Genomic DNA, 15342 nt, shown 5'->3' with positions numbered 1-15342 from the left:
ACTTTGAATGATAACATTCTTGGCACAGTTGGTACCTAGATGTGCCACGGATTCAGCAATTTAACACAGTACCTCAAGTATGCCCCAGAACAGCCTTCCCTCTTCCCTGTATAAGACAGGTAAATCAACTTATCTCACTTCCACAGAGGCAAAGAATGAAGCCCAGAGAGATTAAATGACTTGCCTCAGGTGACACAGGGAGTCTTTGACACAAACAAGAATTGAATTAACCAGTTCAGAACATAGATATCATATTATTATTATGAACTGATTTTCCTCATCTCTGAGGAAAATCCATCACCACCCCCAGTAAAAATATATAAAAAAATATTTGTTCCCATATCTTCAAGTGTAGATTTTATATTAGGACTATATCAAAGGCAAGAGTGCAGAGGAGCAGAGTATGTGCCCTGGGGTCCCCGTTCCCTGGTGTGTCAGCCATGGCCCCATTCCAGGGCACTGCCTCACAGAATTGCTTCCTTCTTTTGACTTATCTTCAGAAAACTCTGCAGAAATAAACACATCCTCATCTGTTTCCAACAGGGCAAGCACTGTATACTCGATGTGTCAGGAAATGCTATCAAAAGACTACAAGTTGCACAACTCTATCCCATCGCTATCTTCATTAAGCCTAAATCATGGGAGCCTCTGATGTAAGTATAAACTCCTTCAAGCTCCTCCAAGTGATTTTTTTTTCCAGCTATAGTCTCACGTGGCACATCACAGGTCTGAAGTCTGTGTTTTGCCTGTCCTCTAAAATCAGTAATAACATAAGGATGTGAGAACAGTGAAGACTTGCTCTCCATGCATACCATCTGCTGTACCCCAGAGTCTCAAGGAATGAGCCAAAGCTGTCTTTGAACCTTTCCCAGTTGGACATGTGGGCTTAGGTGCTGGACCATGAAGGACTCCCCACCAGTGCTCGGTGTACTTGTTCCAACCTGGCAGCAGGTTCACCAAGAACTTGTGTGTCACAGCTTGTCCCATCCAGCCTTGGGTGTTCTTGGGGTGTAGTCACAGTGTACACATGGGTGAACCAAAGGGTAAACCTGTGTCAGACTCACAGTGTATGCTTCTTCACCAGCCCTTCATTTGCTTGAAGAGCAAGAGGATAAGCAAGGACCTGCATGACCGGAGAGGGGCAAACAATCCTTCCAAGAAGGAAAAGAGAAGGCACCAATTTCATGCTGTTTCTAGGCAGACTAATTTCGGTACTCAGGAAAATCTTGGGATTAAGGGAATAGTTAAGCAGCTCAAGTATATAACTGGAAGGACAAAAAAGGTTATGAGGCAACCAATGTCAAGAGCATCAAGAGCAAGTCAAATCGACCTTATTTTCTTATGTCAGGAGATGGGTATCAATAATTGTATCTTGATTTTTATTCTGGCTCTTGACACATGTCCGTGGGACGTTCTCAGTAGCAGCTTAAGGAAATATTGTCCAGAGGGAATCATTAGAGCATGTGCACAGCCACACTCAGATGGTCATTGAAAATGGCAGTGGGAGGATAACAGATATCCTGAAAGTGTACTTCCTGAGCTGTGGGACTACTTGTTATTTTCATTAATTACTTGGACAATGAATTGGGCAGTACTTTTGTAAAGTTTATGACTAACTCAAGGCTGAGAGAGGTGGAAAGCACTTTGGAGGATAAGATTAAAATTCAATGTGAAATGAGTAAGATGAAATTCAGCACAGACAAAGGAGAGAAAATGAAATGCACAAGTACAAGCAGGGAATAATTAAGCAATAGCACTGCAGAAAAGCATCTGGCGGTTGGGATGGATCACACAGGAATATGAATGGATGGTTAATGCTGTTGCAAAAAAAGGAAACTGCCGCTGTGGGCTGCATTAACATCAGTGTTGTGTAAGGACACCATAGGCAGTTATTTTGTTTTAGTTGGTAGGGATAAGGCTTCAGCTGGAGTGCTGTTCTGGTTCTGGGTACCACCTGGGAAGTGGAGGAGGAAAGAGGGGAAAGAAAACTGAGGAGAATATAGGGTAGTGATCTTCACATTGGTTAAAGCTCAGGATAAAATACGTTTTCCATGTACAACTATGGTAATGCAAGAATATATTGTCTTAATTTGCTGTGATGTGGATGACAGTTAGAACTCCACTCTTCTGTCACCAAAAGCTTTGCAAACACCAGGTGATGCCATAGGTATCTGTTGTACAACTAAAATGTAGATATCCCTCACTACTGTGACAGATGCATATCTGGTTATGGTAAATGTGTGCCTGCAAACATTGGGTCATAGAGCTGGAGACAGCTAACATGTCCCATCCCATGACTGAATGTGCATCCTTTTTGGCCATAGCTGGTATTAAGATTGCTGCAGGCCCAGGCACATTACAGGGAATGATGCACGGTATGTGGTACTTTTACAGTCCTGTTCTGATCAAAGAGATCTTAGGTTGGATGAATTCTTCACATTTCTTCCAGCCCTGCAATTCAGTTATATTCTGATTATCTATAGAAGGGGCATGGAAGTCTGACAGCCATCAACTGCTTTAAGATAGATCTTAACCTGCAGTTTTCCCATCCATAAAATGCTTCCATTATTTGTTTAATGCTTACGTTGCATCTGGTGTGATAAAAAACGTAGTAAATAAACATGCTTTCTACTCTGAAAATACATTAGAAATAACCAAAAGTATGGTAATAACATGAAGGCTTAGCTGATGTGATGTAAGAACAGCAAATCCCTGAACAGATTGACTAGAAAGAGCTATGAAGAGGCAAAATATTATGACAATCAACCTATTAATAAACCACAGCAATGCTAATATTTCACTTAGGACAAAACAAATTATGCAGAGTTAGCAGAATTTTCCTTAGTAGTATAAATCAAAAGTAAGCTATTCTTCATTCTCTAAACCTAAACCTGCATCAATGTTGACAGAACAGTAGGGAAAATTTTCACAAAGTGAAATCCATGATACGTCTTTGAATTCTTTGTTCTACAATACCCCGTGGAAAACACCCTTAATTAGAAATCCAGACTTTAATAGGGCAGCAAAAGTCCATTTATATCAGTACTAGTTTGGAATCTTTTTGCAGGAATATGCTTTATAGAAATAAATTATGTAAAGCCAGTACACCACCTCCTGAAAAAATGAGAAAAAAGTAATGAATTCAGGCATTCTAAATTACTGTATTCCCTGCAGCCTGCTCTCCACAAGTAACATTTTTATCTAGCTAATCTATCTAATATGTATTTTTCTTATCAAACAGGTAAGATTCTAAATTTTATTCTAATTTTCTAATTCTAACTCTAATTTCATTCTAAAGTTCTTTTAATATAAATGGTATCAATCTCTTTTAAGAATTGTATTGAGAATAATGGCATACTTCTAAGCTCCCTGCTCACAGAAATCATTTATTTTATTTAGTAATGAAGTTAAGTCACTCAGGTCTGGCTAAACATACCTTCTTTGATGTTAGCCGTAGTGGGGATTAGCAGTGTGTGGCTGCTTCACAAACACAGGCTGTGCACAAGTTCCTGCTGCCTGGGAGATGCAGGGCAGCTTTCCACATTCTCATGGTGGGTCAAGCCATCTCATTTGTACCCTGGGGTAAGAAGAAGCACATGGGAAGTTCCCACAGATTAACAGCAAATCCTCACCCTAATTTTTCTCATGGCAATTTCTTTGTGCAGCCCTCTTTTTTGCTATAGTCAGAAAACATAAAAATTATAGGAATTATACCAGTATAAAATCTGCTTGAAATGATAGATCTGCCATAACTGCTACCCTTGTTCATACAAATGAGTTTAAGGTTAATTTAAGAGCAAGTTAAAATCATAAGAGACAAAAAAAATCTAATCAGAAAATTAGATTTTCCTTCCTTCCTTCCTTCCTTTTCCTTCCTTCCTTCCTTCCTTCCTTCCTTCCTTCCTTCCTTCCTTCCTTCCTTCCTTCCTTCCTTCCTTCCTTCCTTCCTTCCTTCCTTCCTTCCTTCCTTCCTTCCTTCCTTCCCCACCTCTACATGGCTCCACCTCACAGGTTTAATCCCAGGGGGGACCCTGTTGGTACCTCTCTTTAAAAGAGGGAAGATAGTGGTTGGATCACAAGGATGAGAGCTGGAAGTAATGAAGAGGCTTTCTGGGCGAGTGCTTCATTGGGAGAGGAGGAAAACCCTAGGAAAGGTGCCTGGAGGGACAGTTCGTTGCAAGCATTTATAATTCACTATCTGTGCGGGTCCCTGGCTAGAAAAGAAAAAAATTCGAAGGGACCATTGTTTGACAGCATTTTTAATTCAACATGAGCAATAGTCCTCCAGCTTCTCCATCTCTCTCCTGAAGGCACAGGTTGGGCAGAGGCTTGAATACAACTAGCGCAGTTTTACACCACAGGCAAATTTATGTCCTGCAAATATAATCCAAATTTCTGCTTATTCCAAGGCATTTATTTACTTACGTGCTTGTTCATATTTTTATTTGTTTTCTCCTCTGATAGTCAAAGATATTGAGGAAAACTTCTCAGAAATTTACCAGGAACAGATCTGGAAGGAGGAGGATGTTGTTAGCACTAGAATATTGGCCGAGTGACATAAAATGTGAAGTTCACCTACAAATTTGCAATGCTATGTCCTGCTCCAAGCCAGAATTTCAGTTCAGTCACTGAAAGACATGTTCACATAGGCACAGCTGATGAGAAACCTGACTGAACTCAATTAGATAGCAATCCTTCCAATAAATAGAATTAGTAGTATTACAAATTTAGCAGCATAACACAGATTGGCATATATTAAACCTGTTTATACAATCCACAATGACTTCCATAATCTTTTCAGAGAAATATTTCTTATCCTTCGTTTTATAAATCTGCTTTCTGCAGTGCACTGGTACTTCCAGAGAGATGTACTAAGCAGCGTTCCCACTCATATGGTTTAGTTACACAGATAGACAACTTTCAGTCATTTCTACAAAAATATTTTTGCATCTGGGACAACTTACAGGGTGCTTTTCAGAAATTAGGTGGGAGTTAGCTGTAGCGAGTTCATACTGTGGAGCACTTCATAGATCATTTTTAATGCACCATCATGCACATAATTTCCTACATGCATCACACATGTCAAACTGTATACAGTCCATTACCACATAATCATATGATTCAGTGCAAGGCATTAAATCAGATTTATGTAGGACACAAGATACTCACTTCTCTTGCTTTCCAAGTTGCCTCAGAAAATTTCCCTCATGTTTTAAGAAAACTGAATCCATGCTGTAAAAAATCCTAAAAAAATACAATTCTATTTATTATTACTAATTAATTTGGATATCTGTAGGCATGTATGCGTAAGGCACCAAATGATTATGAGCTTGATTCTTTGCAAGTATACAGTGGTATTAACAACTGAGCGTGCACAGGCAAGACAACTCATTACTTACAGCTATTAAATAATGCCTCTGTTGAAACAGAAATGCTCCATCAAATAACGAAAGATTTGCAATAATAGAATGTTACTGGCACTTTCTACATTTTTACATTGATTGGTACCCTGAACATTTTAGAGTCTACAAGACACTCTTGACTGGGAATCTCTATATTTAGTCAGAAGGAACTGGAACAGAAGAGAACACAAATAAGTAACTCATCGTAACTCTTTCTTCCAGAGACTTAGTTTGATTTCTCATGATTTTCCAGAACTCATGCCCACACCTGAACCAAGAAGTCTTTCTGGAAGAAAGTGTGTGGGTCCCTCTGGTGCTTCCCTACAGGGTTCACAATGACTCTGGGCTTTCTCTAATAGAGTCAGGAGTTTCACTGCATGCAATCCTGCCTTTATTCATTAGTTCTTCACTTCAACTACCCCAGCTTCAGTCAAGCGTCAGATTCAAGTCCCAGCCTCAACAGCTTGGACAACCTCATTCAGCCAAGAAAGCCAGCCTTGAGCCTGGGAGATAAGGAGGCTTTTGAAGGATCTTCAGCTCTGGAGGCAGGAGTGCCTTGAGTGCTCAGACCTTGAGACCTCCTTGGCTCCCAAACTAAGCCAGGGGTTCCTGATGCCAAATGTCCCTCTCAGTTAGCAGTTACCAAATCCAGGCTTTGTATATTGTTTGAGAATGTGATGTGGTAAACCCAAAATAAAAATCTAGGGGAGAAATGGGAAATAGTCAGAGGTAAAATCTGGACATGTAGGTTAATACTACATAAAAATGAAATTAAGTATAAACTACTGAAGCTGCCCATGAACTGATGGAACAGTTTCAGCACTTGATTCCTGTACCAATCTCAGCCCATCTCTGAATTAAGTTGAGTGTATCTTTTAGAAAGCTGTTTGAGTAAGAATCTAAACGTGATGACTTCCTCTCTGTTACTAGGGAAATGAATAAACGTCTTACAGAGGAGCAAGCCAAGAAAACCTATGATCGAGCAATTAAATTAGAACAAGAATTTGGAGAATATTTTACAGGTATGTTTTTATTAAAAACGGTTGTTTCTCAAGGTGCAGTCTTTTCTTACAAAACAACTTACAAAAGTCTCTGTCTCTGGCATAAAGTGCATATTAGTATAGTGTGGCCACTGTAAAGACTGTTAGAGTGGGACTATTGTTTCCCATGAAATTCAAGGGCAGTTTGATGCCCTTAAGGAATAGCTGTGCATGAATTTTATTCCCTCCCTGCCCCAAATCTGCTTTTGCTGAAATGAGTAAAAATGTTGCATCATTGCATTCATACATACCAAGGCAGAATTCCTCACTGCCTCAAGACAATCATATAATCATGGAATACTAGAATATCCCAAGTTGGAAAGGACTCACATGGATTGTGGAAGAGAAAGAGAAAGGCATCTTCTTCCTGACCTGGAGAAGAACAGGATTTAAGGCCTCTGGGCTGCAGCATTTCCTTTGGGCTGGATTAGGCAGCTCTATACTCACTCAACTGGTATTTGTGGATAGCACTCAGTAGCCCCCACTGCTTGCATATGCTTACAGTGCACATGATCTGAACTGCAGTTCCAGATTTCTGCTGTGAGGACAGGCAATTTAAGAGTATAGACATTGCTTTGTGTTGCAGTTGCTTTATCTTCTGTAACTTTTGGCCTGATCTAATTAAATTTTGCAGGCAAAGGTGAGTTTATTATAGCCAGGTCAGGAAAAAAATAGGCTGTAAATCTGCTGCTACTTATTAGCTTCTAAATCAAATGAAATGTTAAGTTTGACTTGAAACGGTGGGAACCTACCACGCTGCCCTCTCATGGGACAGAGCTACTCGTTCTCTAAATTAACCTTGCTCATTGACTTTAAGCAGTGGGATGGGTCTTTGTCATGGGAAGGTGCCACTGTTTTGAACTTTGTTGCCATCTGCAAGGTGTATGACTTTTCCATAATCAAAAACATCACAGGGCTACTATTTCTATTTATTGCATAACTATCTGTAAGTACACTGAAAATCTGCTGACAAAGAATGCTGTAGAATGTGTCAATTAAAAGAAGTATTGATATGTTTTCTTACTGCAGCTATTGTCCAAGGAGATAGCTTAGAAGATATATATAATCAATGCAAACTTGTAATTGAAGAACAATCTGGGCCTTTCATCTGGATTCCTTCAAAGGAAAAATTATAAATTAGCCACTGCACCTCTGATTACGACGGGAGAATATTTAGAAGAAAACCATAATATACTATTTGGAGGCTTTCCTGTTTTTGTTGCATTTATGTTCTTTGCAGTCAATGTGAATTTTGATGAATGTACAACACAAAGTGTTTGAAGCCATGAAGGACACTGATGGGTCAAAGGGTAGGAACAAAAAGACTTCTACCATATAAAGCAAATCTGTTGTGTGCTGAGAGCACCAGTTGTAGGTATAAACTTTTGACATGGAGACCCTCTGTCAAGGGGAGCTAGCCACCTCCTGTGCCCGTGCGGACATTTTGATCAATTTCAATGGCTGAGCTCAGTGTGTTGATTGCTTTAAAGAGAAGTTCCCAGCTCTTGAACCTCATATAGGGCTTGATCCTGCAAGGCGCTCAGCACTTGACCCCAATTCCTACACATGTGAGTAGCCCATTGACTTGGAGTCACTTGTGATCCTTCCCTATGCCGTTCAGTCCCATCAGTTCCAGTAGGACTGTTCATGTGCTCAAAGCTAAGCACGGGCTTAAGTGTTTTGCTAGATCAGGGCCACACGCACCTTGCAAAATCAATCTCAGAGTACTTGGTTCACTTCCTACTGAAGTCATTGGTAGGTCTGTCTTTGACTTGACTGGGAGGTCGATCCTATTCTAAGCTTGTCATTGCACATTTGTAGTTGGTACACCTCTACTTTGGTAACTATGCACATCTTTTGATTTCTGAAACTAAGTCAAGCATTTCTTTTCTCCCCTTTGGAAACACTATTGCATCAGGAACTAATAACAATATAGTTTATTTTAACAGAGTTTGGGGGTGAGAGAGGATGGAAGCATTTCACATCACACGTACGTGCACACAAACCCATTCCCATGCAGACACACACAAGTATGAGGATTCACAGCACCTATGTTGACAAGGAGGGATACAACTGGGAAAAGCTTTAAAATTTTTGATTGTCTATTTTATCATTTATATTGATAGAAGGCATTTAAAGATGGAATAATTTATAAAAATAAAAATATATTGATGTATAGAAACTAATTTCTATAGGTAAAAATGTTTTTGTGAGATATTTTGTAAAGATTAATTAATTGAAAGATTAAATATTTACACCCTTGTGAGACTGTAAAATGTAAAGAGGACCATCAAGTTGCATTATCCCTTTTCTGTAACAGATTCTCTATTACTAATGACAAGCAAGATAATTCCTTAAATTGTAGTTGTCAGATTGTTTTTCTCTCAATCTAATCCTCTCCCTTGCTTCTATTTAATCACGATGAGCTCCCGTGAGAAGATCTCTTGAACTGACTGCCCTGCAGGACCTTTTCTGAACACAAAAGTATAATGCATATTTAAATTGAAATGGATGATTTTTCAGAAGCAAGATGTCAGTGCTAGAGTGCAGTTATTACACTTCACCCGAAAATGTTTTATGATTGTTCCTGTTTCTTTAAATGAAATACCAAAACTATTTGATCTTTCCTCTCTTTGTAGGCAGACAGGTCACCAACTAACTTGTATCTTCATTCATTTCACAGTCAACAAGGGTCTTAAAAGCAAAAACTGAGGCAATGGTCATTTGCGAGGGATTTGGGGAAAGTCTGTGGAATTGCAGTTTGGGGTGCAGGGAAAGGGGAGAGGGAGGTATTTTTTTCTCATTTCACATTGCCCTTCTTTTGTATACTGATGCTGTTCTTCACTCTGACACACAAGGGGACAACTGCAAGAGATACAATGACAGTAAGCTGAATTGCCTTTGCTGCTGCTGGACCAAGTTTTATAGAAAACCCACAATCTCCTGCCTGCTGTGCTGCAGGAGTCCAATACTTAATAGCTGGTGGCTACAGCAACCGTAATGTTTAAGGACGTTTTAAGGGCAAATGTTAAATAGACTCCTCAGTCACTCGTCCATTTGAAGCTTACATTTCTGCAGCCTGTCAAGCTGACAGGTATATCCAGCCAACCTCCACGGAGAGTGCAACGAGCTGGATGTTTGAAATATAGCCACCAGTGGCGACAGGGTTAAAAATATGGGCATTTTGGTGGCCCTGAGCTGGCCCCTCGCGTACTGCCCTGCTATGGTAACTTTGGGAAGTTCACACTTCTTTTATGACTATTTTTCTTGCCTGGCCAGCGCAGATTTATATACAAGGGATTCAGTTAAGTCTCCAAAAGAGCTTTGTAACCAGAAGGGCTAGAAACCTTTTTTTTTTTTTTACATAAAAATGAATGAAAGCTTAGATTTGGGGTAATTCTGCAGAAATCCACAGTGTCCCCAGATCTTTGGAAGCCATGGATTATTCCATGCTGGCAAAGTACTATTGCCCCAGGTTGGGAAATAGCCCACCAGACCTGAAAAAATAAGTATCCTAAAGCAGGAACTTCATTCTAATTTTCAGCTCTGTTTTTAAGCAATCAATCACACCTGCTTCTTTGTTTCTTAGTTCAGCATGCAACCTTTTACGGCACTATCCTTCTAGTAACTGTTTTGCTTTGTCATGTGCTGTGCTTTACAGTGAACAGTAACACTATGGCTGAGTACAATCAATTTTTCCATCAGTCCTTGGTTACTGTAGTAACATTATTTATTTTTCCCTGTCTGTTTTTTGTGCTTCCAGTTTAAAGTTGCCATTGCACATCTTCTTCTTCTTCCTTTTTTTTCCTTTTCTTTTTTTTTTAAATAAAATATATATTTAAAAACAATTCACCAAGAGAAGCAGTAAGAAGTCTTATTTCCCTTAGGACTTGTACTCCCATTTGTTTTGTGTGTTGATGTTTGTGTTTCACGTTTCAGCATCCTCAGAGCTGCAGTTCATTTTTGCATTGCAGCTGTTCAGATCATACTGGGTGGTAGTGGGAGGAGAAAGAGAAACACAAATGCAAAATTACATCTGGTGAAAAAAAAAAAAAAAAAAGTCCAAAATCACAACCCACAGCAATTGGCCCCTGAGACCATATTGGTGCTAACACAGCTTAGAGTAATCAGTTTCCTTTTCTGTCCATGTAAAAGACTAGCAAGTGTCTAAACATGAGACAAATGCAAATGCTAGACCCTTTAGGAAAAGTGCCAGATCACACCCCTGGTGCTATTTCTCATGTTCTGGCACAGTGTGTAGCACCACAGGGTCTAAGCAGAACCAAAATTATCACAGCTTTTTGTCCACCCATGAATGATCACAATGGCATCTTGCTAGCTTTGTGCAGATGTGCAATATTACAACCAATTTATTTCTCCTTGCCACAGAGCATCTTCCATGCACTGACTCATTGAGAGCTTGCTAACAGGGCTCAGTGAAAAGGCTCTCTTTGTTGGCCTAATGGTCTGACCATGAACCAGTGAAAGAGCCTCTTTCTTGCTTAATTCCCCTTCCTACAGAGGTACCCTGTCCATGCTAGCGCTTTGTAATTTCTTTGGTAGTAAAGGCTGTTTCTAGATTAATATTCTGTGATGTAATTGTGTTTGTAGCTAGCATGGTTTGATGCTCCGGTATGGATAGGGTCCTAGGAACCACCCTGTGAAAGTCAAGGATAAGAAATCTCTCCGTTGCACTGAAATTTCAAATCCTCATCCTGGAGAGTGGCATTGAACCTGAGCTAATAACCACTACGAGCCAGCGACAGTGTCCTAGCTATACAACATCCACCTACCTATTTACATTTGTTTTCTATGGAGAAATTGTTGGTGTTATACCGTCACTGTTACTAGCTCATCAGCAGTCAGTCAAATTGTATTTTTGCTTTGGTTTTCTCCCTATTTTCTTTTTCTTTTTTTCAAATTATATCCCTGACCAGAGGATTCAGTGAGTGACAACATATGAGGATATTTGTAGGGAAAACAGTGTTAATGCACAAAAGTTTCAGTTTTCTTTTCAAGCTGCAGATTTAAAGCCATAATATCTGCCATGTTCACAGAAAAGTGGTCTTTTATGTTCATAGCTTTTAATCTCAGCATTTCTTCTCTTGAACATTTTCTCTGCCATGTTATGCATGCATTTCACTGTGCAACTGCATTCATGTGCTCAGGCCCATGCCTTGGTGAAATAAATGTATTTTCCTGTTCCATTAAAAATAAGACATCTTGTCAATTAGCTCAGAGGTAAGAATGAGGTTGTCATTATGTAAAAACAAATTGACTGTTCCCTTGCAGGATATTTTAGGGCACAAATCAGCATCAAAGCTGACAGCAAGTAACAGCTAAAACCTATTCAACACGTAGCTAGCCTAGATCCTCAGCTGGTGGAAATCACGGTCACTCCATCATTTTCAGTGGAGTCCGTCCCATTCACACTACCTGAATTTACACATCCATCCTCTTCATTATGTCAACTTTTTAGCACTACTGTAAAGCACCAAGGCCGCATTATTAACAGCAGCTCAGCACTTTCCACCATTATTAATGCCTATATTACAGTAGCACCTAGAGGGCTAAGTCCTGGACCAAGATCCCTTGGAGGTAGGTGCAGTGAAATTACTGAATGCAAAGACACCCCATGGGCCAAACGCTATGGCCAGATTTTCAGAAGGCTTCAGCCCCACTGACATCTCACCAAGAGCAATAGGAACTGCTGCCCTGCTGGCCCTTTTGAGAATCTGTAGGGTGAGGAGTCTGAGATGTGAGCCATCGTCTCTCACCCCGCGTTACCAGCTTACACTTCTGGCCCTGACCTACAGCCCAGGTACCTTGTTCTGGAAGAGCATTCCTGAGGATGGGCAGTAGCCAGCATCCTAGGCAAGATCTTTGGAAAAAATATAAAATAATAATAATATTAATAAAAAGACAACACTGTTGGCTCTTAGTGGGATAGCAACCTTTCCATTTCTGGATTTGTGTTCCTAAATTTGAATCGGTCAGCCCGAATTTCTGAGTGCAACAGCCTGCACGCGGCAGGCCACTCCGTCCGGCATGCTGGCCGACGTGCGTCTCTTTGGCAGGATGTTTCTCAGTCCAGCTGTAGTGTGGGGTACTCAGAATCTGAACTGGAGTTTACAAAATACCCTGTCCAGCTTACACTCCTGTTATGTGTAAATACTCTGCGCATCCATTCCATTTGTGTAAAGAATAAAGCACACACAATTATAAAATTCAAGATGTATATTTCATACTAGCTGTGTCCTTGCTTATTTATTCCAGTCCAAGCTCTCAGCTGTGGTTCAGTTGTAAATGCTTGATAGAGTGTTTATAAATATGTCATGAATTTTATTATAAAATATTAATATTAAAGCATTTTTACACTTTATAGCAAATGGCTTCTTCACAAGGCATAATTTGTCTTTTTTCCTTAAAGCAGAATAGTAAAAAAGAATGAATATGCTCTTAATATGTCTTGAGACCCTATCACATCTGTCACACAAGACAGACAAATCTGGAAGTGGGATGGTGATTTCAAGAACAACCAAGGATAAACTTTTCTTTCTTGTACTTTTTCCTCTTTGACCTCACAGTAATGTGACAGTTACCACAAAGAAGATTCAATCTGGTGAGCTACTGCCAGTGTTTCCACATCACATTTTTGCTGTATATTGGGTATCATTAACATCTTGACAAATAATTATCAGATTTTTTTCTTTTAATTAAGGACTTTTTTCCATGTTTTTGACACCACAGCCATTCGGCTAAGTATTGTAGTAGTCACATGCTTGCAAGCAGTGTAGTGGAGCATAAACTTCAGTTGTGCTATGGGATCCCAACAGCCCAAGAACCTTGGCTGTTGGCCATTCCAAGAAAGTCTTTGCAGATGTCTTGTGGGCTCTGGGGAGGTCACATGAACATTGTCAATTTTCAGCAGAGACAGAAACACAACAGGGACACTGCTTCTGAGACAGAACCTGTACTAAATTCAGTCTGCAGAGGACCACAGAGCTTCCATATGGCTCTGGGAGCCAGAACTGACACTACAGGGAGAAAAATTCTGTCCATGGTGTTTTACGTGCATAATCACAAGGATGGTTAATCATCTAAACTTTCATTGTGAAGCTTTAGAGTTCTTGAATAGATTCAGAAGAGGGAGGGAAGCCAAACAACAGTTCACATTGATATGCAGATGAGCATAACTTAGGAAAAAAAAAAGTTAGCAAGTTATTTTTGAGATGCCAGCCTGTTTACTGAGAGATTTTTCACAGCAGTAAGTTACTGCTCCAACAGTCAGCAACAAAGTGAAGTTGTTTTCCTGAGCAACGCTGTACAAAGCAATCTGTAGGTGGGCTTTTCATTACAGAGCAGCCTCTCTTAAAGTACTTTCTTCTTCACCCTGTCTCTGGGCAAACCTGAACCAATTCCCCAGACTACATTTGGGAAAAAAAAAAAAAAAAAGAGAGAGAGAGAGAGAGAAGCTTGGAAAACGAATTTTGTAAAATGCCTGGGAAACAGGAGATATGTACAACTGCAGAACCTAGACATGCTGTGACAGTGGTGGCAAACCTTGCCAGCCTGTTGCCTCAGCCAGGCATGGGACATGTCCTGAATGGGCTCCTTCTCTCACTGCCTTTTAATGGTCACTTCACATATCCAGCCAAGTATCTGAGCTCACTTTTCCAGTCATGCCCCCATGGCTTGAAAGACATGATGTCCCAGTTTGAAAAATTATTTGGGACCAGAGTCACAAAGCAGATGGGCAGTATTTCTATGTACAGAAACAAACAAGTGCCTAGTCAATCTTTGGAAAGTCACTTCACCGGTTTTCAAAGGCGTTTAGGTGCCTACCTGGGATAAGCAATTATTCATTTCACTATAATTGTATTACTTTACAGTTGACGCATACCAAGACAATGACAGCTGGATCCCTGTGTCACCTGTGGGAGAGCAGGAAAATGGAGCTTCATTACTTAAATCTCTGGGCACTTATCAAACGCTCTTCCCCATCATCAAGCCACACAGCAATCTTTATTATAAAAAATCTTGGATAGTACAGGAATAGTTACTGTAATAGCCCTACCAGAGCAGGACTCATCTACAGTCGCACCGCAAAGGCTATTCCACAGCTGCAGAGTAGGGACTGGCTGGGTTGGTTGGCTGGGTACCAGTGAAACTTCCATGTCTGACCTGGTGTCTAGACCTATTTGAAAAGCTGGGGTCCAGAACAGAGCTCCCCTGCTCTGTGAAGAAGGGCTGTTCTGGATAGTACCAACCGCTACAATCGCTTGCTGATGGAGATGTTTTGTCCCTGACACACTAGGGTGTTAATGGTGCTCGATGTCCCAAGGAGGCAGAGCACTGTGCCCACAAGAGAAATCTAATTTTATTCGGTGAAGAAATTGAAATGCTTGTTGCAGAAGCTCATTAACTACTGTCAACTGCTCATTAGCCCTCCATCTAAGCAGAAGCAGGTGGTAGCAACTAGGGAAAATGAATTAGGTCTAATACATTGTTAGCATAATAGTAATAGGGCTATTACAACATCAGCAGAAAAGCAATACCCTAGCTTGCCCCTACAGTACATCAGCTCATTAGCTGAAGTCCCAGGCTAAACAAAAAGCCTGAATTTGGAGGTTTGCTCTGCTAAATACAGAAGGTAAAGAAGTTTAACCTAAGCCTATTGTTGTTTCACTTCCACACACTATTTTCCTGACGCTGCCTTGCAGTAGAGTCTAGAAATGCAATAGGGAAACAGCTGTAAACTGTGATTTGCAGATGTCCTTAAGCTGCAGAGTTCTGGGGTGGGTTTTAAACATGCAAGACAAGCAGAAAGATGCTAGGAACCCAGAGTTAAATCCACCTCTTACAGCTGGTCATGTGAAGACGCAGTCTGCAGCAAAATC

General features: G+C 40.3%; 1 protein-coding gene across 30 annotated transcripts in view; it reads left to right on the top strand.

Moving 5' to 3' along the window:
* DLG2 (discs large MAGUK scaffold protein 2) overlaps window positions 1–12669 on the top strand; it is a 1043894-nt gene extending 1031225 nt beyond the window's left edge. For all 30 annotated transcript variants that reach the window (XM_048080922.2, XM_048080923.2, XM_048080924.2 and 27 more), the window contains 3 exons: window positions 544–653; window positions 6333–6424; window positions 7472–12669. In XM_048080922.2, coding sequence (XP_047936879.1) covers window positions 544–653; window positions 6333–6424; window positions 7472–7578 — 309 coding nt within the window. In that variant the 3' untranslated portion in view covers window positions 7579–12669. The remainder of the gene's footprint in view (window positions 1–543; window positions 654–6332; window positions 6425–7471) is intronic.
* Window positions 12670–15342: the final 2673 nt, after the last annotated feature.

Source organism: Anser cygnoides, chromosome 1 (assembly GCF_040182565.1).
Source record: "Anser cygnoides isolate HZ-2024a breed goose chromosome 1, Taihu_goose_T2T_genome, whole genome shotgun sequence".
NCBI lineage: Eukaryota > Metazoa > Chordata > Aves > Anseriformes > Anatidae > Anser > Anser cygnoides.
This window is presented reverse-complemented; position numbering and strand designations above follow the sequence as displayed.